At 36.9% G+C, this 26,534-nt stretch overlaps 2 protein-coding genes across 3 annotated transcripts; both read left to right on the top strand.

Annotated features, from left to right (window-relative positions):
• Window positions 1–356: 356 nt before the first annotated feature.
• LOC116295656 (endosome/lysosome-associated apoptosis and autophagy regulator 1) lies at window positions 357–20,427 on the top strand. The gene is made up of 11 exons (XM_031703548.2): window positions 357–590; window positions 6,156–6,406; window positions 7,846–8,093; window positions 9,193–9,288; window positions 9,782–9,899; window positions 10,648–10,830; window positions 12,624–12,901; window positions 13,602–13,954; window positions 14,568–14,805; window positions 15,441–15,957; window positions 17,890–20,427. Exons 1-11 carry the CDS (start codon window positions 433–435, stop codon window positions 18,432–18,434), a joined length of 2,985 nt encoding a protein of 994 aa, XP_031559408.1. The 5' UTR covers window positions 357–432; the 3' UTR covers window positions 18,435–20,427.
• A 980-nt stretch (window positions 20,428–21,407) lies between these two features.
• LOC116295671 (uncharacterized) lies at window positions 21,408–26,021 on the top strand. 2 transcript variants are annotated; one of them, XM_089039565.1, is made up of 5 exons: window positions 21,408–21,451; window positions 21,566–21,758; window positions 23,309–23,610; window positions 24,145–24,416; window positions 25,867–26,021. In XM_089039565.1, the coding sequence occupies exons 2-5, from the start codon at window positions 21,587–21,589 to the stop codon at window positions 25,904–25,906; spliced, it is 786 nt and encodes a 261-aa protein (XP_088895691.1). In that variant the 5' UTR covers window positions 21,408–21,451; window positions 21,566–21,586; the 3' UTR covers window positions 25,907–26,021. The 2 variants fall into 2 exon arrangements, with proteins under 2 accessions (XP_088895691.1, XP_031559431.1); XM_031703571.2 differs by lacking the exon at window positions 25,867–26,021 and adding an exon at window positions 24,657–24,793.
• Window positions 26,022–26,534: the final 513 nt, after the last annotated feature.

Genomic DNA, 26,534 nt, shown 5'->3' with positions numbered 1-26,534 from the left:
AAATTTAGGTGACGTCAGCTAAAATAGTAACTTACTTAACTAATTTAGGTGACGTACACTATTCAACAGTTTGACGGAATGCACTCTATTATTTCCGCCATTTTTTAAAAGGTGCAAATCTCCTGGGGCGAGCGCGCGGCCAATATGGCGGACGGTTATTCTAAACGCCAAAAGTTCCCTGATTGGTTTAAAAAACAATACTAATGACAATAGATTGGTCTTCCAAACAATGCAAACAGTTCAACTCATCTATCTTAACAAAAGAGGGACAAAAGAGCTGCTTTAAATCCGATGAAGTCACTGTTCAAATAATCTCTTCTGGGATCTATGCGCATGCGCGCTTTAACCAGTCCATCTCGTCCATCACGCGGCAATGGAATGGACAGCAAAAAGCATCAAGAGTCACGTTAGATGCTGTGAACTGCGTAGAATATGGCGCCTTTATCCGGCTTCTTCTACTTCTCTCTCTTCTATCTACTCCACATCACTAGTGCTAAGAACTGCACTAAAGATGACATAAAGGAATATTCACTGCCTTGCGATCAGAAGACAAGAATGCGCAAAGTTGTCACCTTTGTCGACAACGATTGGTAAGTAGTAGTGATTTGAGTTGTAAAATATACTCCAATACTATTTCTGGATATCAAGTTTTTTCAGTTGTGATTTCAATTTAGGTTGTTTAAATTTCCTGATTTTGCAATAGCCTTTACGAAGGAAAGAAGCTCATGATTCAGTTTAGAGATCAGATCTACCTAACATATTCGACCTTGGACTTTCGAGTCACGACGGTTCTATTGAAAAGATTAAACACGATCTTTTAAAAGGTCTAAACTTTAGTAAATTTATCATTCCTATGCTGAAGAAATTGAGAACTGTGTGTTCGAAGCTGAAACTCAAGTAATTAGTCATTCATAGTACGCTTTTGAGTCCTTGAGAGTGTAATAGCTCTTTCGTATAAACTTTATTGTTGTGTGTTTAGAAAATCTATGCATTTTAATAAAATTAAAGGCAGTTTTAAAAAACGATTGAGATATTTTCTTTGCGGAGACCTCGAAAGATTTAGTTAAATTCGTCATGATAGTATTGATAAGGTTAAATTCCTTTTTAAAACATCTTTCGCGCACATAAAACGACTCAATTATATAGCGGAGACCGGTTTCATTTTTTTTAAATACTTACACATCTTTATTCCACTTACGCCTACTAGTTAAAACGGATGTCTTTTTAAAATGACTACATGTACGTGCTCAGAAGCATCGGAAGTGAGAAGGTTTCTGAAACTTTAGATTTTAAGTATTGTTTTATTATTTATTAATGCAGTCGCGATCACATGCGTTTATAAATCATTGTTATATAAGTTTTTGCCAAGCATGCATGACTTCCCATATTGACGCCTTAGCTCTTTTCTGTAACAGCAGCTGTTCCAGAGAGCTCTACTCAGCTTGATTTTAGAAATTAATCCCATCCCATGGAGCTAGTTTCCTTTAAGGTATCGTTTTTCAAATAATGAAAAACAATTTCAGATTTCATCACCCCATATAGTGAAGTGATGGTTTCTAGCTTCTAATAGGTATACAGTACCTCCCTCTCACACCCTTAGCAGACAAACTGTTTACACAGTGAAAACTGTTACAGTCTGTCGACTTGCTATACACCTATTGGTGTGACTCATTGCTAACACAGGAAGTTGCCTCTTAAAAACCACATGTAATGCATTCAATCTAACAACTGTATTAAATTATGATGAGATCATGCTTTATATTACGTGCTTATATATATCATGCTTGTTAATTTAGAGCCAACTTAAAGATTATTTTATCAAGTCAAAATGCTAACAAATAATAACTTCTATAAATTGATGTGATTGATGACAGCTAGATGAAGCTCTGTAAATTGTATCTTTTATCTAATCAGTTGTGAAATGAGCATTAAATTGTTTTAAACAAACTCATGTTAGAGATAAAAAGTAACTTATTGAAAGATTTAGTGGGAAATACTTTTATTTTTTAGTGATTAAAATCTTTGCGAGTGCTTGTTATACTATTTACAATATGGGATTCTTGATTGAGAAAATAAGATGTAATCTATTAATCTCTGTAGTTTACACTGAGCTTATGAAAATGCCATATGCAATGGCATCTAGCTAATATATTTAACTGAAATAATTTGACATTTTACTTGGTTACAATGTTATTTTAATTCACATCAAATCAAGACATGTTTGTTTTTGATACATGTACCTAAAAAAGGTATTTCACTGTTAATAAATTCGTTTGAAAAAAATGTTGGCAATATATAGGCATGATATATAATTTGATATATTCTAAGAAAAAAATTGTAGCTTATTACAAAAAGTTTTCACTGTTAGTAAATTTGTTTGATAAAAAAACTATTGGCAATAATAATGGCATACATGTATGTATATGCGCGTTGTGTTTGTCAACATGGCTTGCTTAATTCCCTGTGTCTTGGTATTTTTGGTAGACAGCAAAAATAACCAAAGCACAAAAGGAAGTAAAAAGCATTTGAATGGTAAAACAATATATTATTGAACTCTGTTATCACAAAATATATTGTGATTTGTTAGTGTATAGTCTCACAAGCAGTTATTTGCTTCTGCCTTTGGGATTGGCAAATAAATATTGCTCGCTTGCCACTAACACATGATATTTTGCTAAACCTTTGTCTAACAATATAAAAATATTGCTTAGTATTAAAGTGCATATGACACGAAAACATTTTAATGTTAAAAATGTGTATTCTATTGGCATGAATAAGAATATCACAGTTAAATTTGTTTCAAAAACGTATTTCTCTAGAAATTCAAGAAAATTTAGCACAGGTTGTGACATCATTTTGTTTACAAGTCTCCAGATTTAGTTGCAAATACACGAAATTTGTTTGAATGCAGAATCTTAATTTCGGGTAGTACACTTTTCAGTTTCCCACCATTTGAAGAGTATTTCGTAAGCTATCAAATGAAGCTGAATAGAATATGCCTTTTGTTGTTATTTTATAAGAATTACAATTTATATTTAGTGCATTTCTACCGAATCTAGAGTACGTGTCAACAAAATGACGTCACAAATTGGGCTTAATTTTCTCACATATCTCAAGAAATAAGCTTTTGAAACAAATTTTATTACGACATATTTATCATTATTAACAAACTATACATTTTAAACGATGAAATGTTTTCGTGTCATATACACTTTAACCTTTTCTCTAAACAATAAAATTTAAAATGTCATTCATTGTTGGTCAGAATTCAAGTATTTGAGACTTATATGTATTCTTTCTTAATCTATATCCTTCCTTTCTTGATCCTTTCATCTTTAGTCTGCTAATATTTTCACTTTTATTCTGCATAGCTGCCATCATTAAGCACTATATCAAGAAACAATGCTAAGCTTAAAACATATTTTCATTGTTATGTGCTGCAAATAAAGCTACAGTACTGTATTATATAATTTCTAATGGAATTGGTTACTGTGCTACGAGTTGTACCTTGAACACTACAAGATTTTGGTTCCTTTTCGACATGATCTTTTTGACAAGTTTTAATAGTGCCCTTTATGACTAACTAATTAGAAATTGGCACTTTGCCTTGACGTTTCAATAGGTGGAGTTAACACATCAATATATTTGTTCCCTTGGGTATTTTTTCTTTGTTTATGAGTAACACAGTACGTAGATCCTTTGATATCAATGAAACTTAAAACAAAGAATCACATCATTAACTAACTTTGTTAAGTTATTACACTGTAATTTCTCTATCCCACATCCTTTTTTGTTTGGTCACCATCTTTAAACAGGATTAAAACTAGGAGGGAAAGTTATTAGAGTTAGCTGTTTGCAGGTTTTTATACTGTTACCAGTTTGATTAAGCATGTTTAATATTAATAACGAAACTTTATAAATACAGTGCTAGCTATAGAGTACTCAAGTGTGACATCATGAAAAAATAAATTTTGGCTTTAATTATTTTTGATCTCTAATTTCTATAGACATTCAAAAAAGATGTTTATACACCAATTTTGACCAGAATCGGACAAATATCAGCTGAGATATGACCATTTGAATATATAATTACCACATACAAGTCACTGTATTTTGGGCTGGGTTCCAAACTTTTGGAAGAGAGCTGAAAATACAGTGATTTGTACGGGGTAATTAATATATTCTAATTATACAGCTTCTCATTAATCCCATATAGGTAACTGACCAATTATTTTCTTAATTGGACAGGTCTTGTTGACATGGGATTGATTAGGCAGCTATATGATTAATAGGTAATAGAATTTCATGCTCCCCAATCAAGAAATAATTAGACTAGAAAAATTATTTCTTAATTGGATAGCATGGACCATATCTCAGCTGATATTTGACCGATTCTCGTCAAATTTGGTGCACGTAAAAGTCTATTTTTGATTGTCTATTGCATTTGTTAACCAAAAATATGATATTAAGCGAAAATTAATTTTTTTGACGTCATCACTTGAGTAGTCTATATCCACTATTGTCCAAAGCACTGTATATTTAAGTTACTTTATATTTAAGGGGTTTGATTCCCATCCTCCTGGTTCTCTGATTTTTTCTAGGGTCGTTGTGTTTATTAGCATGTTTATTAGCCTGCTTATTTTCACTTATTTATTGATGTGTATACAGTATAAATATTTATCTTCATTGCACATTTATACACATATTTGATATGATGGATTTCAGTATATGGTTTATCACTGATGGATTTCAGTGTACCCAACTCTCAGAGAAATCATGTGAGTTTCCAGTAGCTCAGTACGTGGTAGAGCATCCGTCTAGATAATCTGAAGGTCGGAGGTTTGATTCCCATCCTGGTTCTCTGATTTTTTCTGGGGTTGTCGTGTATATTAGCATGTTTATTAGTGTGCTTATTTTCACTTATTCATAATAAGACTAACATGAATTACAGTTAGTAATATAAAGAGCAAATTCATATGACTGTGACAAGCTCTCGGCATGAACACTGTCATGACACTGCAAGGCATACACCAATTACAATCAATTACAATGAATTTACTATTCATCCAATCAAATGCCTGCAGCACACCATGAACATGACGTGGACACCGTCACGGCAACGTCATGGAACTGCCAGGCCCATCACATTGCTTGAGAAAAAAATCAGCCAATCAAAACACTAGAAAACATCACTATCATGGCACAGCAGGCTTATGGCACTGAGTTTTTCACAGTTATACGAAAACTACTCTATCAAAACACTAGCAGTATAATAGTGAAATTGTTAAAAAATACAGTGAAGTAGACCAAATTATCATAGAGAGAAAAAGTATAATGACAAAAATCAAAACCAAACGATCCTAGCTCTAATTATTGCTATCTGTGTCGCTGCACCCAAACTATGGAATTCACTACCACAATCTAAGGGACCTTGACTCAATTAATAAGTTCAAAAAGGAACTAAAAACTTATTTATTTGCTTTTGCTTGAACTTTGGAATTATATGCGTACCAATACTATTAATTATTACTATTTTTTCTTAATCTGCCAAGAGTAGGTTTTAACATTAAGTAGGTTAAATAGGATTTTCTATTTAAATATTATCATTATTTATTATTGTTTTCGTAATTTTTTAGTAGTTTTAGAATTTTTTTTAATAGATATATGTTTAATTTTATAGGCTATAGTTTTTTATATAATATAGGTTTTAGTAGCGCATTTGAAAACGTATGTTGAATTTGCCCTTTACAAATGAATTTATTATTATTATTATTATTATTATTATTATCTAGTATGAGTGGTTGGTTGTAATAAGCTTTAATAGGCCCTTTGCAGCTCAGTAATCACGTGCTGATTAATTCACTGAGAGCAAATCAATGAACATATCTTGCAAATGGGCTATTCCCATAGGTGAAATATACTGGACTGCAAACAAACTTTCTGCGATCTGTTTTGAGAGATCGTAATAAAACTGCATTTCGTACATGTTTTCATTCAGTTCTTTACAAGTAGCTAAAAAGAATCACCAATTTAATAAAATAACAAAAATTTTGCAGTCCAGTACAGACATGTGACCGTTAACTGCAAAGGGCCTATTCTTGTGATAAGTTAACACTCTTTTTCTAACTTGTTTTTCTTTGTACTTTTACTTACAGCACCTTGAAAGATCTAAATCTTATTAAAAATCCTACATCCGTACCATGTGCTTGTCCGCCGGGCCAAGGCCTGTCAAAAAGTAAATGTGTTATATGTTCTCCTGGGTCCTACAGCGTAGGGGGAGAAGATATCAGTGACTGGGGAAGTTGGACCAAAAATGGAACAGTTCCACCAACAGAGTCTGGCATTACTACTTACTGTGAAACCCATCGCAGTTTTGTCAAGCCTTGCGAACACTGGAGAGCAAGCTGTGAGTAGTTTTAAGCTTAAATATTGACATGCATTACTGTAATTCTACACTTAGAAAATATCATCCAGATTACAGGAAAATTTTTGTTTATTCAGCAGTGTTTTCCCCATCACATGTATTTTCAATATGGCATGGGATAAAATACTTAAATACAATAGAAAATATTAGAGCTCAATTTGGAGGACAAAAGAATTTCAATTGTCTTCAATTGTGTGTCAGTTTCTATACATCACAATAGAGACAAAACTAAGGTGGTTTCAGTACAGGATACTTACTAATTGTCTATATCTTAACAAAGACTTGTTTCGTTTTAAGATAATAGATAGCCCTTTATGCTCTTTTTGTCGACAAGAAATAGAAACAATAGAACATCTTTTTGTTAAGTGTGAAACTATGCGTAATTTATATAGCGGGATAGTGAAATGGCTTAAGAATTATAGCTTAGACCTACCGATATTAAACACCTATTTAATGATTTTAGGAAACAGCGATAAATCAGATGCTATACTAATTAATTTCAACATATTAATCTTTAAGTCCTATGTCTATAGATGTACGAGTTTTTTGAGCCAGATGGATCTGACAGGATTCAAGGCATATCTAAGATATCATGAGAAAGTAGAATACTATATAGGTTTAAAAAATGATAGGAAACAATATCACCTAAAGAAATTCTGTAATATAAGAAAGGCATTAGATTTAGACTTTCAATAGACAAAATAAAAAAATTTTTGTACACAGTACTGAAAATGTTAAATAAATTCTAATAAGAAATGTTTTCTCCTGACATTTGATTTTGTAAAGATATAAAATTATGTTATATATGTATTTATGTATTTGTAAATATTTTTCTCTTTTTCTTTTTTGATGGATGGAATAAAGATTATTTAAAAAAAATTTTTAAATATTGTATTGAGATCCAAATTAATGCCTCAACTTAAAACAATAATTGTTTGAAGGCAATAGTGTGTAGAGTGTAATTTAATAATATGCTATTGTTTTTGGCACGCCATGGAATATCCTGCCACTCACCACTGTTCACTCATGTTTTCTTGTGTATTCACTCAGGCTTGTGTGTCTACTAGAAAAAAATTAGTAAATGAAGTATTTTTTATTAGAAGTAGAGTCTAAAAGTGTTTATTTCGACTGTCTCACTGCATTCATAAGGATACAGCATGTGCATTAAATTGTATTTAGGTTAATAATAATAATGTCATTATCATCACCAGTAGTAGTAGCAGCAGCAGCAAATGTTCTTATTAATATTATTTTAAATTATTAATTAATAAAGGATTGCATTTACAGTACCAAAGATTAAATACTAACTCATTTTTCAACCCTACGTTTTCATTTCCATTTCATTTTTTCATTCCCATTTTTTCATTATTTCTATTTCTATTTTCCCATTTTTAAAAATCTTTCATTTCCCATTTTTTTAGATTTCAATGACAGCTTGGACTCAGGTGACAATTCCAAAACAAAGTGCATGAGTTCTGTTCTTACCATGAGAAAGCAGTTTGTTGAACCAAACAGCTATGTACAGTTTGAATACAGAATTGAAGGGAGAAAGTGTTACAGTAGTTACGTTGGGTGTGACGGCTTGGCATTTTATGTTGACAACACGGAGATAATGACTTTCACTGGAAATCAATTTGTTTGGAAGATAGCAAAATACAACGTGACCACAGTAAGTTATACTGTAGATTAATAATAAGCATAATATATAACATACATAAAAAATGTACTTGATTCTGATTGGCCAAGAGCAGTGCTGTTATTTAATACAGCTGCAGAAAAAAGTAATTTGCACTGCAGTGTAAGTTTGAAAATGTTTATCAATTCACCACTTCAGGGCTAGCCATCATGTGGTATTTAAATTTTATTAGATTGTGTTACGGTCACCAAAAAGTTTGGACATCGTTCTTGGATTTTACAGTACAAATGTACTGACTTTAAATGAACTATTTACTTGATTTGCTGAGTTAACTTAAAAACTTAAATACAAGCAAAATATCATTTTTCTAACTTCATTGAAGCTTTTCTTACTGCTACTTAGAGAAACTGATAAACAAACCAAGTCAATAATTTGTTTGAAAGTCAATAAATTTGTATTGGAATCAAAGAACAGTGTCTGACCTTTTTGGGAACCGTAACGCAATCCAAAATGATTTATACGGTGTGACAGCTAGTGCTGAAATTTGGTGAATAACTCTTTAAAAAACCCACTTGTGCAAATTAATTCCAAATTGCACTCAAAACCATATGATTACCTATTAATACTGTCACCATATTTCTATGGACATGAAACGGCGCAGCACACAATGCAGTCATAGTAAGAAATATACTTATTACATCCTTTGAGCCAATGACATGACAGCGCATGAGAGTGGGTGATTAGCCCCCTCATTGCAACAAAATCACAGGCTTTAGAATTTATATGATAATTTTTAATTTTCTCATATTTGTTAAAAAAAAAAAATGTATAGCGTAATGCCAGTTTTTTTGGTTTGGAATTTCTGGGGCTTAAACGAAATAGTGGAATTTTGAATTTGGAACCTCGATCTTCAGGAAATCCTGGCTATGTCCCTTTGTCTGGCTGCTCCATCAAAATCAGCAACTGGAATTGTTTCTGAGAAAATCTTGTGAATCTCAGGCATCCCAGACCTCCTATATATCCTATATTTCCTATATTTAGAACTTGCACAGCCTATATTTCCTATCAAATTTGTCTAAAAAGTGGCTGGAATGCCTGGAATCTTAATATCAAGTTGATAAATGTCTTTCAGGGTTTCCATCAGCTGAAGTGGGTTTACCGCAAGAACTGTTACGGTCTTTCTTACCGAGGAGTATCTGACAAAGCCTTCATCAGGTCCATTACACTGGTGAGTTAAAGCTCAAAATAACAAAGAATAAGACCTCAAATTTGTTTTTGGGTCAAGACTGCAGAACAGACTTTCAACTAGGGAGGGGAAGGGACTAATTAAACCAGAACATGAGGTCATGTCTGCATGTCCTCATAATATATAACTTGTATAGACACAGATGTTAAAGTTATCTTTAATAAGTTATTCACCGGTTTTAAATTAGGGATATTAATCAGGGCCCATGTTAAAACCAAAATTATATACATGTATTCTACACAAATACGGTCAAAGAAATTCTTTTTTAAAATGTTAGTGTCCGATTTCTCATTTGATTTGTGATAAAAAGGGCTCCCTACGCTGTCAATATTAATTGTTCCCCACGACTAATATATGGGTCCTAAATTCAAGCAGTTATGTTGGTCCGATAACCGAGATTGAAAACATCCTAGCACTATTGCACCTGTAATGAGGTGACAAAAATTTATGGTGACAATTTATTTCTATACTTAAGGTTGGCACTCTGGCACCACAGACTACCTGTACACCATGCCCTGCAGGAAGCTTCAGCACTAAAAAAGAAGCTAAGGAATGCATAAAATGTTCTTACTTTCAGTACCAGCCCCAAGCAGGTGAGATATATGAATGATATATGATATATGGTATATGGCTAAAGATATATGATATATATATGATATATATATGATATATGGCTAAAGATACTATATGAATTGATTAAACTTGGTATTAGGGTTATAAAAGTAGAGGTTGTTTCAGGGTTTGATCTGTGAGTTAGACATGCCCTGACTTAGATCAGCCCAGAGGTTGTTTCAGGGTTTGATATGTGAGTTAGCCATGCCATGACTTAGATCACCCCAGAGGTTGTTTCAGGGTTTGATCTGTGAGTTAGCCGTGCCCTGACTTAGATTGGCCCAGAGGTTGTTTCAGGGTTCTATCTGTGAGTTAGCCATGCCCTGACTTAGATCGGCCCAGAGGTTGTTTCAGGGTTTGATCTGTGAGTTAGCCGTGTCCTGACTTAGATCAGCCCAGAGGTTGTTTCAGGGTTCTATCTTTGAGTTAGCCATGCCCTGACTTAGATCAGCCCAGAGGTTGTTTCAGGGTTCTATCTTTGAGTTAGCCGTGTCCTGACTTAGATCAGCCCAGAGGTTGTTTCAGGGCTTGATAGAAAGTAAATTGTGAAGAGTTCCTGCCAATCCAATATCAAAACAACATCAATAGTGACTTAGACATTACAGTACGTGTACTTTTACTTTTTCCCACTTTCCTTGCAGTAATACACAAAAAACTTCATTTCTTAATCTTCCAAACCTGACTTTCTTTAAACCCTCAAATTCCTAATGGCCAATACTATCTTTTCAGGAAAAACGTCTTGCCAGTCCTGTCCATCAGATCAGTATTCTATGTTGGGGTCAGCTTATTGCATTCCTCTCATAAACTGCACCAAAGATGATTTGATCATGGCTCCAGATAAACTGAAAACCTGTGTATTGAAAAAAGACAAGTTTTACAGGAAAATGACTCCCATTTACTCAAGTGTTATGGGTAAGTTAAAGTATACATGTAGATTAACGTTATTTATCAGCCAGGGGGTCCGAAGTGTTGAGGGGGTTTTAAGACTTTATTAAAGTAAAGGAATGCATTTTTACTCTGACGATTGTAAGAGTTCTATAGCAACACGGGGGTATTTTACAATGACATACAAATTTCTCATTTGCTGATTGTTTATTTTTTATCATGAATAAGAGGGCAAACAGATAAAGCTGATGTGAACGAGGGCGCGCTCTTTTCGTTGGTTGTTTTGATCGCTAAAAATGAGAAGTTTTATCGTTTTTATTATCGTAAAAAACAAATAGACATCAGTTTTTTTAAGGGCCTGTCCTCTTATTGGCTATGCCTGTCACAATGTGATGACGCAATTTATCGTCAATAAGAAGACAGACACATAAAAAACTGTCTATTTGTTAACTAGTTAATAATAATAATCATGATAACATTTAGAAATTATTCGCCGAAGGCGGAGTGAATTTTGTTGCCGACCCAACATTCCAACATTCAGAATTAACCAATGAGCACGCGCGTTCTTAGGAAGTACACAAGTTGGTATATGCTAATCTCTATTATTACCATTATCATCATTATCATTTTTATAGTACACTCAACAAAATTACTCGACTGTTATTGGTTGAGAGGAGTACAAATATAGCGTTAATTGTACTCCGTAGGAGTACCGAATTAAGTCGTTATGGCAACACGGCCAAAACAATGTCAAAGCCATTATTTTCTATCATTTTGTACTTAAAAACATATAAATAAAATTTTAAAGCCGTAAGAACTAATCTTTTTTATGCATTTCAGTTGCGCGATGGACTGAAAATCTGCCGCCAAATAGACAAAGATGAACGGCATCGCTTCACATTTTTTGCTGAAATTTTGTTGAATGAACTATAAACAAAAAATCGCACGATCTTCTCGTACAATTTGGAATTAATAGACACTCGTAATGTTTTGAAAGTTCTTTAATTGCACTCCCCTAAAGGCTTGTGCAATTACAAGAACTTTACGAGTGTCTATTATTTCCCAAATTGTACTCGAGATCGTGCAATTTCCTATACTAAGTATCATTATTAATTATTATCATCAGCATTATTAAAGAAAGGAAATTATCATTGAGCGAAGTACTATTAGTCTCGTCATATTTGCTTATTAATATTATCATTATTATTAACATTATCATTATTATTAATATTATTATCATCATTATTATTAATATTATTATCATTATTATTATTCTCATGGTTATTGTTATTATTACTATTATTATTCTTATTATTACTCCAGCGAGACGATTATTTTCAATGCAAAATGTCTTAATAAGGGTTTATTACTCAAGATTACTATTGTTGTTATTGTTATTATTATTATTATTATTATTATTATTATTATTATTATTATTATTATTATACAGCTTCTCATTAATCCCATACAGGTAACTGTCCAATTATTTTCTTAATTGGAGAGGTCTTGTTGATATGGGATTAATTAGGCAGCTATATAATTAATAGGTAATGGGATTTCATGCTCCCCAATCAAGAAATAATTAGACTCGAAAAATTCCTCTGACTGCCAAATTGGACTCGGCCTACCGCCTCATCCAATTTTGTCAGTCCTCGGAATTTTCCTCGTCCAATTATTTCTCAATTGGACGGCATGGAGTCCTATTACATATACTTATTATTATTATTATTATTATTATTATTATTATTATTATTATTAGCTTATACACGCTCTATTAAAGAGTCACTTGAATGACTGATGTTCTTATTTTTACTGAACAGTCAGCGGAAGCACCCATAAGCTCTGCCTACCAACAGCACATCTAGAGAAGACTCGGGATGTCCCATGCCGATGTCAACCTGGTTATCAGTTAATCAACGATAAACGCAAAGCAGTGTGTAAACCGTGTGAAGAAAACCAACACTCTGCAGACGGCATGAAGTGCAAGGATTGTCCTAGTGGATATGTTACCTTGAGGGGTAAACACTACTACATATGGGTCAATGATACTTTACCAGATGGGATCACTGCACAATGTACTGGTGACTGTAGTGTGAAGGTAATAGGGACTTTAAGATTTGCAAAATCTACGACAGCGACGTCAATCGGAAGTGTAAATAATTTTTTTTTGGGGGGGGGGGGGGGGTTCTGTTCATTGGAGATTTCATTCAAAACAACTGTCAGTAAAGTCAACTCATCCAGAGGGAAGACAGACTTTGAACGCGCGAAACCCTAAAGCGAAGTTGTTTACACTTCCGGTAGACATCGCCGTCGCAGATTTTGCAAATCTTAAAGTCCATAATTACATGATGGGGTTATGGGCTACCTGTGTCATTCCTTGACCCCAACAGTAATAAGGGAGGGAGGGGGGTTTATGGGAAGCATGGTTGGCATGTACTGTTAATGCGTCACCTCGCACCAATGCAACCCAGTTCGATTCACGGGTTCGTGTCATGTGAGTAGAGTGTGTTAGGTCTCTTTTGTGCTTTGACAGTTTTTCTCCGGTTTTCCTCCCTCCATCAAAATCAACTTCTAAATTCTAATTCGATCTTTGGGCTTTCGCCTAAATTGGAGCTTACATGTGTCTCTGTTGTGATTTTCGCACGCTGAAATACAACAGTCAAAGACTAAAATGTTTGACTAAATTGAGACTTAAGCAGGGAATGACTTTCCCCACTGGAAATCCCAGAAACGGCTCCTTAAATCTCCACCGCATTTAGCTTTAAAACTGACCATCATTTTCTCTACCGATGTTCTAGAATGGATGGATACCAAGTGGAGACCACGTACGAACCAGTCGAGTCGTAGGTGATGTCTTGTCCAACATAAACACATATGTATACAATGTCGTCTCGAACATTGCTCGCATCAACTTCACTTGTGCTGTAGTTTGTAACATCTCCCAACCAAACATCTGGGTTTCTGGGAATCACCTGGCAGACATAGGCCAGTGTAACTTGGTGTTTCGAATCTGGGCGTCCAATGGGACGTTGATAGATCAGATGAACTGTACTAATCCAAAGGGTAGATACGTCTATAGGCACGAAAGGAACAGAGATGGAAAGCTAGTGAAGCATAGCTATCCTCTCAAGAAAGGAAGTTATCGATTCAGGTGTGCATTTCATTTTTATACCTTTTTATAGAGGTTTTACACCACTTGATGGCAGCCATGTTAGATTGGTGGTTTTCACGTCGGCCATGTTGGAGGAACTTAACAAAAGAATTGTCAATGAATTCTTTTGTTATATCCTCCAACATGGCCGCCGTTTCTTTTGTTATTTAATTCTCTTGGGAATGGTTGAAAACCATTAATAGCAAGAACAATACAATCGTTTTTATGGGCGTGGGCACGTGATGGTGCAAAACCCCATTCATAGTCCTTTTTGGACTTAAAAGGCGACTAACGATTGGCCAATCCATCTATCAGTCGCGTGGTTGGTTTGATCGATAGACTTAAATCTACGCCATTGATTTTTTTTTCAATATCCATTGGTCAAATGGCCGCTCGGTCGGTGATCCGCTCGGTCGGTCTGCCGGTCGATAGCCTGGCCTGTTCACAAACTCATTCCCTTGTAACTTAAATTTACGCAATCAACTTTTTCCATGTCCCACAGTAAAATGGTCGGTCTGTGGTTCAGCTGGTCGGTCGATAGTTCTGTCCTACTCCTTGTTCACGTTTTACTACGCAATCACCTTTTTTCAATTTGCATTTTTGTTTTTGATAGTTGGACATTCAACCAAGGGGACGAGCTCAGATCAACTTCGGCAGCTTTCGAGGGAAAATTGTACAACATAAGTATCGTTGGTATTGATAAAGGCTCTGCCTTGGACTGTACTCCTTGTGGAGCTGGTTCTTACAGCATTAGTGGCAACACCGACTGTAGTCTCTGCCCTAAAGGTACCTATAGTGAGCAGGGCTCCAGTAAATGCAAACCTTGTCCAAATGGAACCTTTGCCGATGCTGTAAGTATAGAAACTCTAGACTTTCTATATATGTAGGAACAATAAAAAGGCTGCGTTCATAATGTATGGTAGAGTGTGGGTCGGGTGAAAATTCAAAATGACCAGAATAATTCTTAACACTTCCTTAAAGTCATGCAAAAAAAAAAACGATACCCCCGAAGCAAGGCTTGTAGCTTCTTCCAACAATTGTGCACCCCCCCCCCCCCCCCCATTTTTCTAATAAAAATTTTCCCATCCCCCCTTTTTCCTACTAAAATTTTCCCGATGCCCCCTCAATTTCACCTGCCCCCTCCCTGCCATACATTATGAACGCAGCCTAATATAAAGAATCCTCGCGCCCCATCATGAGCACTTTTTAATGCTATTTTTAGGGCACGGCTAACTCACAGATTGAACCCTGAAACAACCTCTTTCTGATCTAAGTCAGGGCACGCCTAACTCACAGATAGAACCCTGAAACGAACTCTGGGCTGATCTAAGTCAGGGCATGGCTAACTCACAGATTGAACCCTGAAACAACCTCTGGGCTGATCTAAGTCGGGACATGGCTAACTCACAGATCTAATTGGAATTTAGGTTGTTAGGTATTACGAAGGGAAGAAAATTCTGATTGTTTTGATTACTTCTCTATTCAGCCGGGCAGCGGACAGTGTCTACCATGTGGCGCTAACACCTTAAGTTTACCAACCCGGGATGGCTGTACCAACAACGAATGTCAGTTTTCACCAGCCAAAGACGTAGACTACGATTTCACCGAGCTCTCACGAGAAGACGGGCCTATGTTTGAAGTGTTGGCTTACCAACAACGACGTAATCCCGCAAGCAGGCGTATTTCCAGCTCAGGAAGAGGGACACCAGGAAGACCTGGAGGGCGGACCAGTTTGCGCAGACTAAGCGCCTATTCTATTTGGCCCCCTTATAGACGACGATATTACGTCAATTTATGCACAGTGAAGCACGAGAATACTACATGTACGTTCCTTAACACCAAGACAGGCGTGAAGGAAAGCCTGCCCGTCATGGGCTGTCGAACAAGTTGGTGGAGCCAACGGGATACTAGCATTGGGCGAGTCATTGGATTCAAGCCAAAAGCCGAAGACGTGCGTTCAGGAGTGATGGTTGAACTGTTACATGGAGATAGATGTTACTCTGGTAAGTCTAAGAAGCTTTTCTTTTTACGAGTTTTTGAAGTACGAGTAGCGTGAGATGCTCCCCGTAGTTACCGTTGCTATGTCCCACAAGCTCAACAAATTAGCAAGAATATCTCAGAATTTAAAACTCTGATCGGGAAAGTTGATTGTAATTATTTCATATTGTTTTCTGTCCTTTGAAAATAAAATCCAAATTGTCTCCTAATCCTTGTAGCACTCTTTATAACAGACTGATACTCTGTAGTTGTTTGTGGGACAAGATTTTAATAGACCAATTCGGCTAAGGCAATGTTTTATCCAATTCAAATCTACTGCGTAAACTTTAATTTCTTCGTCTATTATATTTACATTTCATTTCCATATCAATGCTTCATTTTCATGTAAATATAATGGATAAAGAAAAAAATTCCCAGTAGATATGAATAGTCCCCTTCACAGTTCCCTGCGCCATCTTGAAAGGTAGCCGTTCCTTTGCATCGAAGCGAGACGAACGGTGAGCTTGCAATGATAGAGACCTTTTTTAACACCTTGGACAATTATTCACATGTATCTATCATTGCAAGCTCACCGTTCGTCTCGCTTCGATGCAAAGGCACGGCTACCTTTCAAGATGGCGCAGAGAACTGTGAAGGGGACTATAGACCTTTCCCGAATTCCCTTGACTGGTCACAAAACAATGGTTTCAAGTCGAGGTTGAACTTGATGAATAAAAGAATCAAGTCCAGTCTCGACTTCAATCCATTGTTTCGTGGTCAGTCAAGCGAATTCGGGATAGGTCTATTGGGTTAAACATTGCGTTAGCTGAAATGGTATATTCCACTGGGAAAACTGATGCTTTGGTAATTGGTTCGCTATCGTCTGAGGGGAACCATCAATCGGTCTAGCTGTCCAGTGCGAGTACAGGTACTTGTTGGTTGTCTCCTGTTCTTTGTTTGTTCTTCTAGTTCTCCTGTTGTCGTTGTTATCTTTTTTGATTAATAACTCAAAAACTGTAAGTTGAAAGGTTTTCACAATTTTAAAGATTTTTCGTCATCAAATGCTAAAGTGATTGGCTAAAAAGGAACGAATAGCGCAGCGCAACCGTGACGTCATAAAAATGAAGACAAAGGCCAAAGTCGGACAAACAAACTTACAAGTTTACTTTCAGCAGATAATTTTCACAGCCGATCGCAGTTGATCTTAGTTTACATGGGTTATTATTGTAACTTTAAGTAAAAATAATAAAATCGGTTCGTATAATCCTCGTAGTGGTTAAACAGAATGCAATGTTTGTCCGAATCTTTAAGCTATTTTTAGAATCAGTGCGCTGCGCTATTCGATGCTATGGAAAACAATTTATCTAGCAAAATTAAAATTTCGCATTATTTAATATTCTTAGTTCCAGTCATATAAACTAGATAACCCAATAAATTCAGATTATACGAAGTTTTAAAAAAAACGTGGAAAACAAGAGTTAAAATTTTTAATGAAAAAAATACGTGTTGTCATGGTTACGTTATACGTGATCAGTTTCATAAACAGCCGGATTAATCTTCAACTCATTAACTGTTACATAGTTGGTCTATTTTGGTATCAACGTGTTAGTCTGAACTACCTTAGAGCTGTTTCCAATTGTTTGGTATTGCCTCAAATAAACCCTATGAAGCCACCTTCAAGTTCTATATCGAGACTGCTTTAATTGGTCTATAGAGGCTTTGCATCCCATTACGTGATGGCAGCCATTACAGGAGGAACGAACAATTGAATCTGGTTTAATCTAATTTACATGAGAAACAATTCAGTTTCCCAAGGGAGAACGACTCTATCGTCATGCCTCCTGTCATGGCTGCCATCACGTGATGGTGCAAAGCCTCTATTCTGTAACTGTGTCCCTGTCATCATCAATGTCATGATGAAGGTAATGAAAATTGAAATTCCCACCTTTCCTTTCTAGGGAGAGGAAGCCAAAGTAAATATAGCACAACGATAGATCTTCAGTGTGACGTCGAAGCTGGAGTTGGCAGCCCAGGACCTGAGAGTAACTATACCCAGGTCCTACGGCGATGTAACTACTACTTTGTATGGAGATCACTCTACGCATGCCCAAAGTGCAGAAAACAAGACTTTGAGAAAGTCCAGCACCAGTGCGTGGATGGGGTTGCAAACGTGACGATCTCGAGGAAGGTGCCATGTTGGGGGATGGTGGGTGATTTAGAAGCAGGCGTTACTAATGTATCCTGTGCGACTTCTATCACATCCAAGTTAGTCAAAGTGCAGTCTACTGTCAATAAAGTCCTCATCGGGGTGGGAGTGGTCGTAATCATCGCTCTCATCGTCATTGCTGGCTACTTTTTCTACAAGCACAGAGACATAAGGTATAAATATTACAGCGCACTTGCAAGGAATAAACCAATGAGTAAGCTGGAGGAGGAAGAGGAAGATTATGGTAACGTGGAAGGAGATATGTTCCATGAATCACGCAATATTGTACGTGGTTGATACCTGTTTGCGTGACTGACAAAACCTACTGCGCACAAACCACAAAACATCTCTTATTTAAAAACTAGTCTTTATTTTCAAAGTTAGGGCGATTCTTTCCGTTTTACTTTCTTATTTTAACGTGCTTCTTCCAAGAAACTTTAAGTCCCTAATATTGATTGCGGAAAGCGTTTTAACCGATTTTTTTCCCGATCCAACATGTCGTTAGTGTCCGACGCCTGTCCGAGAATTTCCGAGTATGCGCAGTAATTTTTATATCTACGTCGTTCAGGTTGATATTCGTAATAAGGTCATCGTCGCCACATTGGTCTGTTGTCATGCACACCATCATGGCTGCAATTTCTTTTCTCGACAACTATACACTCATTGAAAAAAGATTTTTAGTCATTTCTAATCAACTTTTTAAAAAACGTCATCTTGTAGTAAAAGCACTAGTTTTTCATTAAGTAGCAAGTTATTTTGATTCAAACGGTCCGTTTCGCTTGACGCCATAACGTCTTGCATTAAGACCACTTGACTGAGGACTTTTGCGACATTGAATATGGATAAAGTTATTCTTTATGAACTGCTGTATAAATTCCATTTTTCTAACTTTGGCCTCTCTAAGCATTCGGACATTTTAGCTGTTTTTTATCCTTCGGGCAGACAGTCCACAAAGAGTCGTTCATTGATAGAACAGAAGCCACACTACCACACAAAATGACTTGGTCTTCCTTGTCGAAGTAGAGTCGCACCTTTCATAGATGTAAAAGTTTTAGTTATCAACTTTTCAATTTTCTTAGAAATCTCGTTTATTACTTGTTACTTTAAGGATTTTATTGTTTTTATTATGTAAGTTTAGTTTTATTAGTTCCGGAGTTGCATAACGCATTGCATCATGGAGTTGTTTTAGAGGAGGCTTTAGCTTATATCTGGCCGTCTTTTTCGCTTGTTGATAGTGAAATGAAGGAAAAGGGGCAGGAAGCTTTAATTATCATTTCAATTTTCAAATTTCTTTCATTTTTTGAAACATCCTACCTATATATAGGTCTCAAAGTCTTGATCTGATTGGCTTTCTAATAGCCAATCAGAACAGGACTAGTAAAAGTACAATAAATGTGTTTTAAATTATATTTAGTATTATCATTTTAGCTATTTTATAATTAAGTTAAAACCTATTTTATCTGGAAGTTCCTCGCATAAAGCCCTATGTGCCATTTAGGTGCGAGGAGGACAGGTACAGGTCCTCGCATCCGAACAAAACATGGGCCGGTTCAAGTCAAGATTTTGGGAGATACCACAAAAGTGGAATAACCTCTATTCTCATTGGCGTGAATCGGCCTTGCAGGTTTTTCTAGAACCAGGTGATCTCGGGAAACGCGCACAAGGGATTGTTGTAATTGATCAGGCGGTCCCAATTTCAGTCGTCTATCGGCAAACAAAGAGCTATCATTTCACAATAATTTCATAAAAGATTTGAAACCACAAGCACCATTTGACCCATAGGTATTAGTTCTAAGAACAGGTAGAATTTTAAATGCATTGCTAGTCAATAACGTAGCTAGGAAAGCAAAGTTTCAAAGTTATTTTCTCTGACTGCAGCCGCCATGTTTCCCCCCGGTAGATTCGATGGACCGCCTGATCAGAGTTCTTTCTGCGAGCTGATTGGCTGGTTTTTGATGGGCTGTCAAAACGAGATCAGATCAGGGCCAGGCCCAGCTCAGTATCGCCCGTACAAAGCTACGCTTGGATTGGGAACAAAACTGACGAAATTAGTCTTCCAGATGAATGTATTTATTAGTCTAATTTAATAGCAAAGCTAAAGAATGTAAAATGATCAAGTAACTTTCTAATGTAATAAAGTTCGTATGTATTTAGCGTGTCATTGAAGTTAAGTGTATAGTTGTAAAGAGATGCTTCTGAGGTGGGAACCGAAGTTTTAGGAGAATTGTCAAAAGCGCGCAGACGAAAAAAATATTGGTAGATTCAAATACATATTCATGTTTGCCTTCTATCAGAGTGGTTTATTATTTATGTTGCATCCTTTCTATTCTCTACTTTCACATCCCCATAATGCCTTATGTCTTTCGGGGTAACCAATCAAAAAACTGTCCCAAATTGTAAGGTTTCTTAATTGAACTTATACTATACCTGCTTTTATCTTCACAATACTGTTCATCAGTTTATTCCAAGTTATTTTTGCGTGTACAGATCATCAAGTGTTTGGGTCTTACAGAAAATGTATTGACTTACGAAAAAATGTTTAAAATTTACCTTGAACGTCTTCAAGCTTCTATCTTTTTCTGTTTTTTTACTTCTTCATTTTATTTTTGGGTACCAAAGAAGGTATTGTCAACATTGTCTGATCAGCCTTCAGCAAAATAAAGGGGTTTTTACCCTCAGGTTACCCCCAAAGACGCAAAGTATTATGGGGATGTGAAAGTAGAGAATTTCCAAAGATCTTGAAAGTTTATTTAGCCCCAGTCTCTATGGGTTTCCTGTGGTTTGCGAACGCTTGCCTGTGGTTTACGTTACATAAGCTGTAAATCAGATCCGCCAAAACAAGTCTCTACTTTTGACTACTTTCGAGAAAGTGCGTTACACACCACAGGCAACCCATAAGAAGCCAAACACTAACGGTGATTGACTTGAATCAGTAATCGCCTATCGATTTTGCAGCGCGGATCTAATTACAGCAAAGGGAAGCGATCATAGACCACAGGAAACCCATAAAGACCTAAGTTACTTTTCTAAAAGAAGCAATCAAAATATAGCCATATGAGCGTTAGAGGCTCACGAATACCTTTTCGCATTTCATAGAAGATTTTGTTTTTAATCTAAATACAGCAAATGCTCTTTCGCGGGCTAAATTCAAATAAAATTACCACACAGAGCGAAAGAAGTGCTATTTCTCAATGATCAGGTAAAATTTCGAGGCTTTATTTCACGTTTCAATGATTTTATTGAAATTTTTGATGCCCAAGCTTGGGCTACCTGTGGTTCGTTCTGCGTTTTAGCATATGCCCACTCAAACGACAGTAAGTGTACTTTACTCAGCTAGAATTTACTGAAACCGAAAAATTTCGATCTTGTTTCCAAAGTAAGATTATTGATCAAGGTTCCCCGGTATCAAATGCTTTCTCATTTTTCAGTACTAGAGGTCGAACACTAAGATGCAGAACATTGACGAAAGTAACGATGATTATGCAACGTACTTGAAGAAGGTGAAGGCTATTTATCGTGAACGAGTTAATCCAAAAAATAGGCAGGAAAGACTGATTAAGTTTGAAGATCGCCTCGACAAGTCAGACCTAACTCGAGAAATTATCATCAAGCACGCCCCTGGTAAGTTGTTTTGCGACAATTTTGAGATTCAGTTCATGGCAGTGGATTGGATCTAGCAACGGTATAGTTAGGAAAGACTTGCAAGTAAACCCAATTTGTAAACCCTTTAGAATTTTTTTTATGATAGATGATGGGTAACATTATTATTTTGATGATTATCGTTATTGAAAAATTGAAATGTTTGCAATATAAACATGATTTTCATCTTTCGTGATTTGGCTTTCTTGATTTGCCCCTGGAATACCAAGATGGCCGACTACCCATGCATTTCAAATACTGATTATAAGCTCAATCAATCGGCTCGTATCTAAAATTTCTTTAACAAGATCTTTGGCTGAGATATTGGTTATATATTTTTTCATTGAGCGCTAACTTTTTCATTAAATATTTGCGCAGCTGTATCTCAGAAGGATAAACTGCTCCAAAACGTTTAGACACTCGCGGGTCAATCATGTCTAAAACAATGACTTCTTTATTTTGGTTTAATTTCTTGGACTTCCGGTATAACAGCGCATGCGTTCAAATACTTGCCAAAAATTTAAAATATTTTTTCCCCCAATTTGTAATTCGTGCTATAATTTTTAATTTGATTTTGAGTTCGATTTAATTTTTACTTCGCTTATTTTGACCGTTTATATCTCACTTTCCGAAAATTGCGCATACGCCAAAATATGGATTATGCCAGAGCCCTAGTTCTTCGCCGCAGGCCAGAAGAAACGAAGGCTCTGGGTACGAGATTGCTGTCCAAGATACGAGTGAAAAACGTCTGCGCATGCTCTGAATCCTTATGCAAGTTAGTCAAATCATATGTAAATTTGACTTTCAAACATGCCGGATAAATTAGACTTCACAAAATACCAAAACTTAGTGTCCTTGCTTGAAACTTAAGGCTAATTCTTTCATATTGTGTTATTTAATACAGTATCGTGGTCTGACAAAAGTATACTCGCGAAAGTTTTTGTGTAGAGCGTTTTCACGTGACGTCACAACGGCCATTATGGGGTACCAAAACAATACATTTTCTATCCTCCGGGAATTGAACTCTATTTTTATGCAAATACTGTGCAGAAAGTTTCTGTTGTTTATAGCTGCCTTCACGCTGTATACTTGGAGAAAACAAACATTTATTTTCTCACTCGAACTCTTCAAAATTCTTAGAAAACTGCTGAAATGCACGCATGTGCAAACGTTTTTCTCTAGTGTCGCTGTCCACACTAATACGATTAGTCTCCTACGCAGCCGCTATAAGTGTCGTCACGTCACGCTCACTCCCCTACTTAGGAGGGGAGTGAGTGTTGCGTGACGACACTAATAGTGGCTGCGTAGGAGACTATAATACGATAGGCTAACGTTTTTAAATTTCTTCACTCTGGAGAGCATTTCCAAATATGTGCGCGTTTTGATCGTTTTAGTGTGGAGGCAAGGGCAAAAGGCACAATCGAGCAAGGTACACTGTAACGGTCATGTTCCTTTCAAGAGCCCTATTAAATATTATAGATACCACTGCATTCTACGCCCCTAACATGTGTTAATTAAATATTGCTGAATAGGCAAGTATATGATGCAATGGCGTGGACTCTGCCTCATCAAATACCCAATTGACCTCGGTATTTACCAACTGATGCTCCAAGAAATCAAACCTCCCACTATTATTGAGATTGGAACGTTCAATGGAGGCGGAGCTGTTTGGATGGCGGATATCATGAAGATCCATGGCCACAAAACGCATGTTTATTCTATGGACATTGACCTATCGTACTTGGAAGTGGGGCTCAACGACAGGGACGATATTACCTTTATTCATGGCGATTCTTTCAAGATAAGTGAGGCGTTCCCAGAAGACATGTTGAAGGTAGATGTATATATGCTAATTACCTTATTCGCTGAGGAGCAAGTTCAAAACTATGGTCCAAAATATGGACCCGATTTCATTGATGTACGCCGGTAGGTACCGGTAAATACCCCTCCCTGAAATGCTCTGGATAAACTAGTTGAAATCCTTAAAAGAAAGATCCCGCGTAGCACTATATACAACGTTGTTTATCATACATGCAAGCAGAAAATACATTGAATTCTGCTCTCTGACTTTTAATTTTGGATGATATTTGAGAACAAAAGCGAAAACAAAACAAATGAAGAAATGAAGAAATAGATTTCACTTGCAAGAGTGGTTGGTACACGATGACCCAACCACTCCCCTCTAAATCAGGTCCCTTAAAGATCATTCTAAATTTCTCCAAAAAATCAAGTCATAACCAGATTAAAAACATTTTTAGAACATTAATGTTTCTTGTACATGATTTGAATTGTTAGTATTCTTTTAAGTCGATACAAGATTTAGCAATTAATGTTACTGAGTATTTTTTTTCTTCTTTACATCACGTAGAATCTGCCACACCCCTGGCTTTTGATCGAGGATGCCCACGTGAATATAACAAACGTCTTGGAATATTTCGATAAATATACCCAGGCTGGGGATTACATCGTGGTAGAGGACACACATCCTGATATCCAAACTCGTCTTGGGTTTGGTTTACTGAAAGACCTCGGTGAATATGAAGCAATAGGAACCACTTGGAGCATGGATCCGTTCAAAGAGTTCGTAAAGAAACACGGAAATAAATATCGCGTGGATCCTGCCTATTCCGATTTGAACGGGTAAGTAAAAATATGTACCATTTCCATTGGTAGATATAAAACCTTCTCTCGTCTTATAAAAGGGATCGGGTTCTCGTCTTCCCTCTTAGGGTTTGAAATCATGCAGGGTTTTGTTCCCGCTTAGGGTGATAACGACGGGAATGCGCACCAACTGAATTTTGTGGTCCCTTTTAGGGTATAAGATCTACAAAAAGGCAAGCGATTTGTATATATTTTTATTTTTTATTTTTATTTTATAAGCTTCGCCACAAGGGCAGGGAAACTCCACAGAGCAGAGCTCCACTACGGGCACCCAAATATGGCGTCGTCGTCATAAACTCGTTAGAACAGACGCTGTTTGATGCAAATAAAATCGAGAAACCGTACAAAATAATGCGTTATTAATTGGTCCCTCTTAGGGCCGGTGAAATTTCATCACTGCCACGCCTATCATCCCAAAATACAGGTCCCTTTTAGGGGTAATTTTCGGAATTTCCGACGAGGACCCCCGCCCCCTTTTATAAGGGAGTCCCCCCCCCCCCCCCCATCCCCCACCGGTTCTGCCACGGAGGTCAAAACTACCACGATAAAAAATCGAAGATATCATACCAATTCGATCTGCCCAGACTTAGGTCAGATCAAAGGTTGTTGACCTGTTGGATCTGTGAGTTATCCATGCCCTGCAAGTAGACTTAGAACAGCCAAGGGGTTGTATCAGGGTTTGATCTGTGAGTTATATTAGCCATGCCCTGACTTAGATCTGCCCAGAGGTTGTTTCAGGGTTCAATCTGTGAGTTAGCCATGCCCTGACTTAGATCAGCCCAGAGATTGTTTCAGGGTTCGACCTACGAGTTAGCCATGCCCTGACTTAGATCAACCCAGAGATTGTTTCAGGGTTCGACCTACGAGTTAGCCATGCCCTGACTTAGATCTGCCCAGAGGTTGTTTCAGGGTTCAATCTGTGAGTTAGCCATGCCCTGACTTAGATCAACCCAGAGATTGTTTCAGGGTTCGACCTACGAGTTAGCCCGTGTGCCCTGACTTAGATCAACCCAGAGATTGTTTCAGGGTTCGACCTACGAGTTAGCCCGTGTGCCCTGACTTAGATCAACCCAGAGATTGTTTCAAGGTTCGACCTACGAGTTAGCCCGTGTGCCCTGACTTAGATCAACCCAGAGATTGTTTCAAGGTTCGACCTACGAGTTAGCCCGTGTGCCCTGACTTAGATCAACCCAGAGATTGTTTCAGGGTTCGACCTACGAGTTAGCCCGTGTGCCCTGACTTAGATCAACCCAGAGATTGTTTCAGGGTTCGACCTACGAGTTAGCCCGTGTGCCCTGACTTAGATCAGCCCTGAGGTTGAAAGCAACTTCGGCATTTTGTCAGTGGTTCCAATATAAAAAAAAAATGCACTGGGAATCGTGATTAGATGTTTTAATTAGACGTAATTAGATGTTCGTGTCTTTTCTAGGTATAATGCATCTGGGAACAGTATCATGTGCAGAATCTGAGAAAAGTGGTCAAGGAGCTTGTTCTAGGGCGCTGACTTGCTGTTTTACTGTGATACACCTGAATGAGGATCATGCAAAACGAAAATGAATAAAATCTTTCTTTTTTTGATTTTAACCTTTATTTAAATTTCTCTGGCACTCTTAAAAAGCTCTCCTCTCCTTTTCTCTCCAGTCATTAGCGGCTAGGCGGTTGAATGAAAAGTGTTGTACATGCCGGATCACGACAGTGGGGGTGGTGGTGGGGGGGGGGGGTTCCGAGGTAAAAGTATCAAGTATGCTCGTCGTATCTCTTAGGGGTAAAAATCAGCAATTCGGCATCTTTTAGGGTGTTAAAATTTAAAATTTAGAATTAATCCCAACCCCCAACACCCAACCCCCAACCCCCCAACCCCTCCTCTACTAGTTATGATGTACTATTTCGGAGCAGTCGAAAAACCGAAATTAGGCCCTTCATGAATCATCCACTTCAATGAATTGTTTTGCAATGTTTTGTTATGTCTAATAAAATCACCCTTACCTCTGTAAAGTGGCATGGCTGGGGCCGTACCCCCCGGCTATGATGCCTATTCTGCCTCAAAAACCGCTGAATAATCTTCACGATTTTGTTGAAGAACCATACACGTTTTGA

This window comes from Actinia tenebrosa, unplaced genomic scaffold, assembly GCF_029948245.1.
Source record: "Actinia tenebrosa isolate PJP-AT-01 unplaced genomic scaffold, QUT_ActTen_1.0 PGA_scaffold6__47_contigs__length_16458017, whole genome shotgun sequence".
NCBI classification, from domain to species: Eukaryota; Metazoa; Cnidaria; class Anthozoa; order Actiniaria; family Actiniidae; genus Actinia; species Actinia tenebrosa.
The sequence above is the reverse complement of the archived record's forward strand: the minus strand, read 5'-3'. Positions and strand labels throughout refer to the sequence as shown.

Excerpts from the sequence above, each read along its gene's own strand:
- LOC116295656 (XM_031703548.2), top strand. The coding sequence starts at position 433 with ATGGCGCCTTTATCCGGCTTCTTCTACTTCTCTCTCTTCTATCTACTC. Across the intron at positions 10,831-12,623 it reads CATTTACTCAAGTGTTATGG|TCAGCGGAAGCACCCATAAG; the intron begins GTAAGTTAAAGT and ends TTTACTGAACAG. Across the intron at positions 14,806-15,440 it reads ATGGAACCTTTGCCGATGCT|CCGGGCAGCGGACAGTGTCT; the intron begins GTAAGTATAGAA and ends TTCTCTATTCAG.
- LOC116295671 (XM_031703571.2), top strand. The coding sequence starts at position 21,587 with ATGCAGAACATTGACGAAAGTAACGATGATTATGCAACGTACTTGAAG. Across the intron at positions 21,759-23,308 it reads TATCATCAAGCACGCCCCTG|GCAAGTATATGATGCAATGG; the intron begins GTAAGTTGTTTT and ends ATTGCTGAATAG. Across the intron at positions 23,611-24,144 it reads TCCCAGAAGACATGTTGAAG|AATCTGCCACACCCCTGGCT; the intron begins GTAGATGTATAT and ends TACATCACGTAG.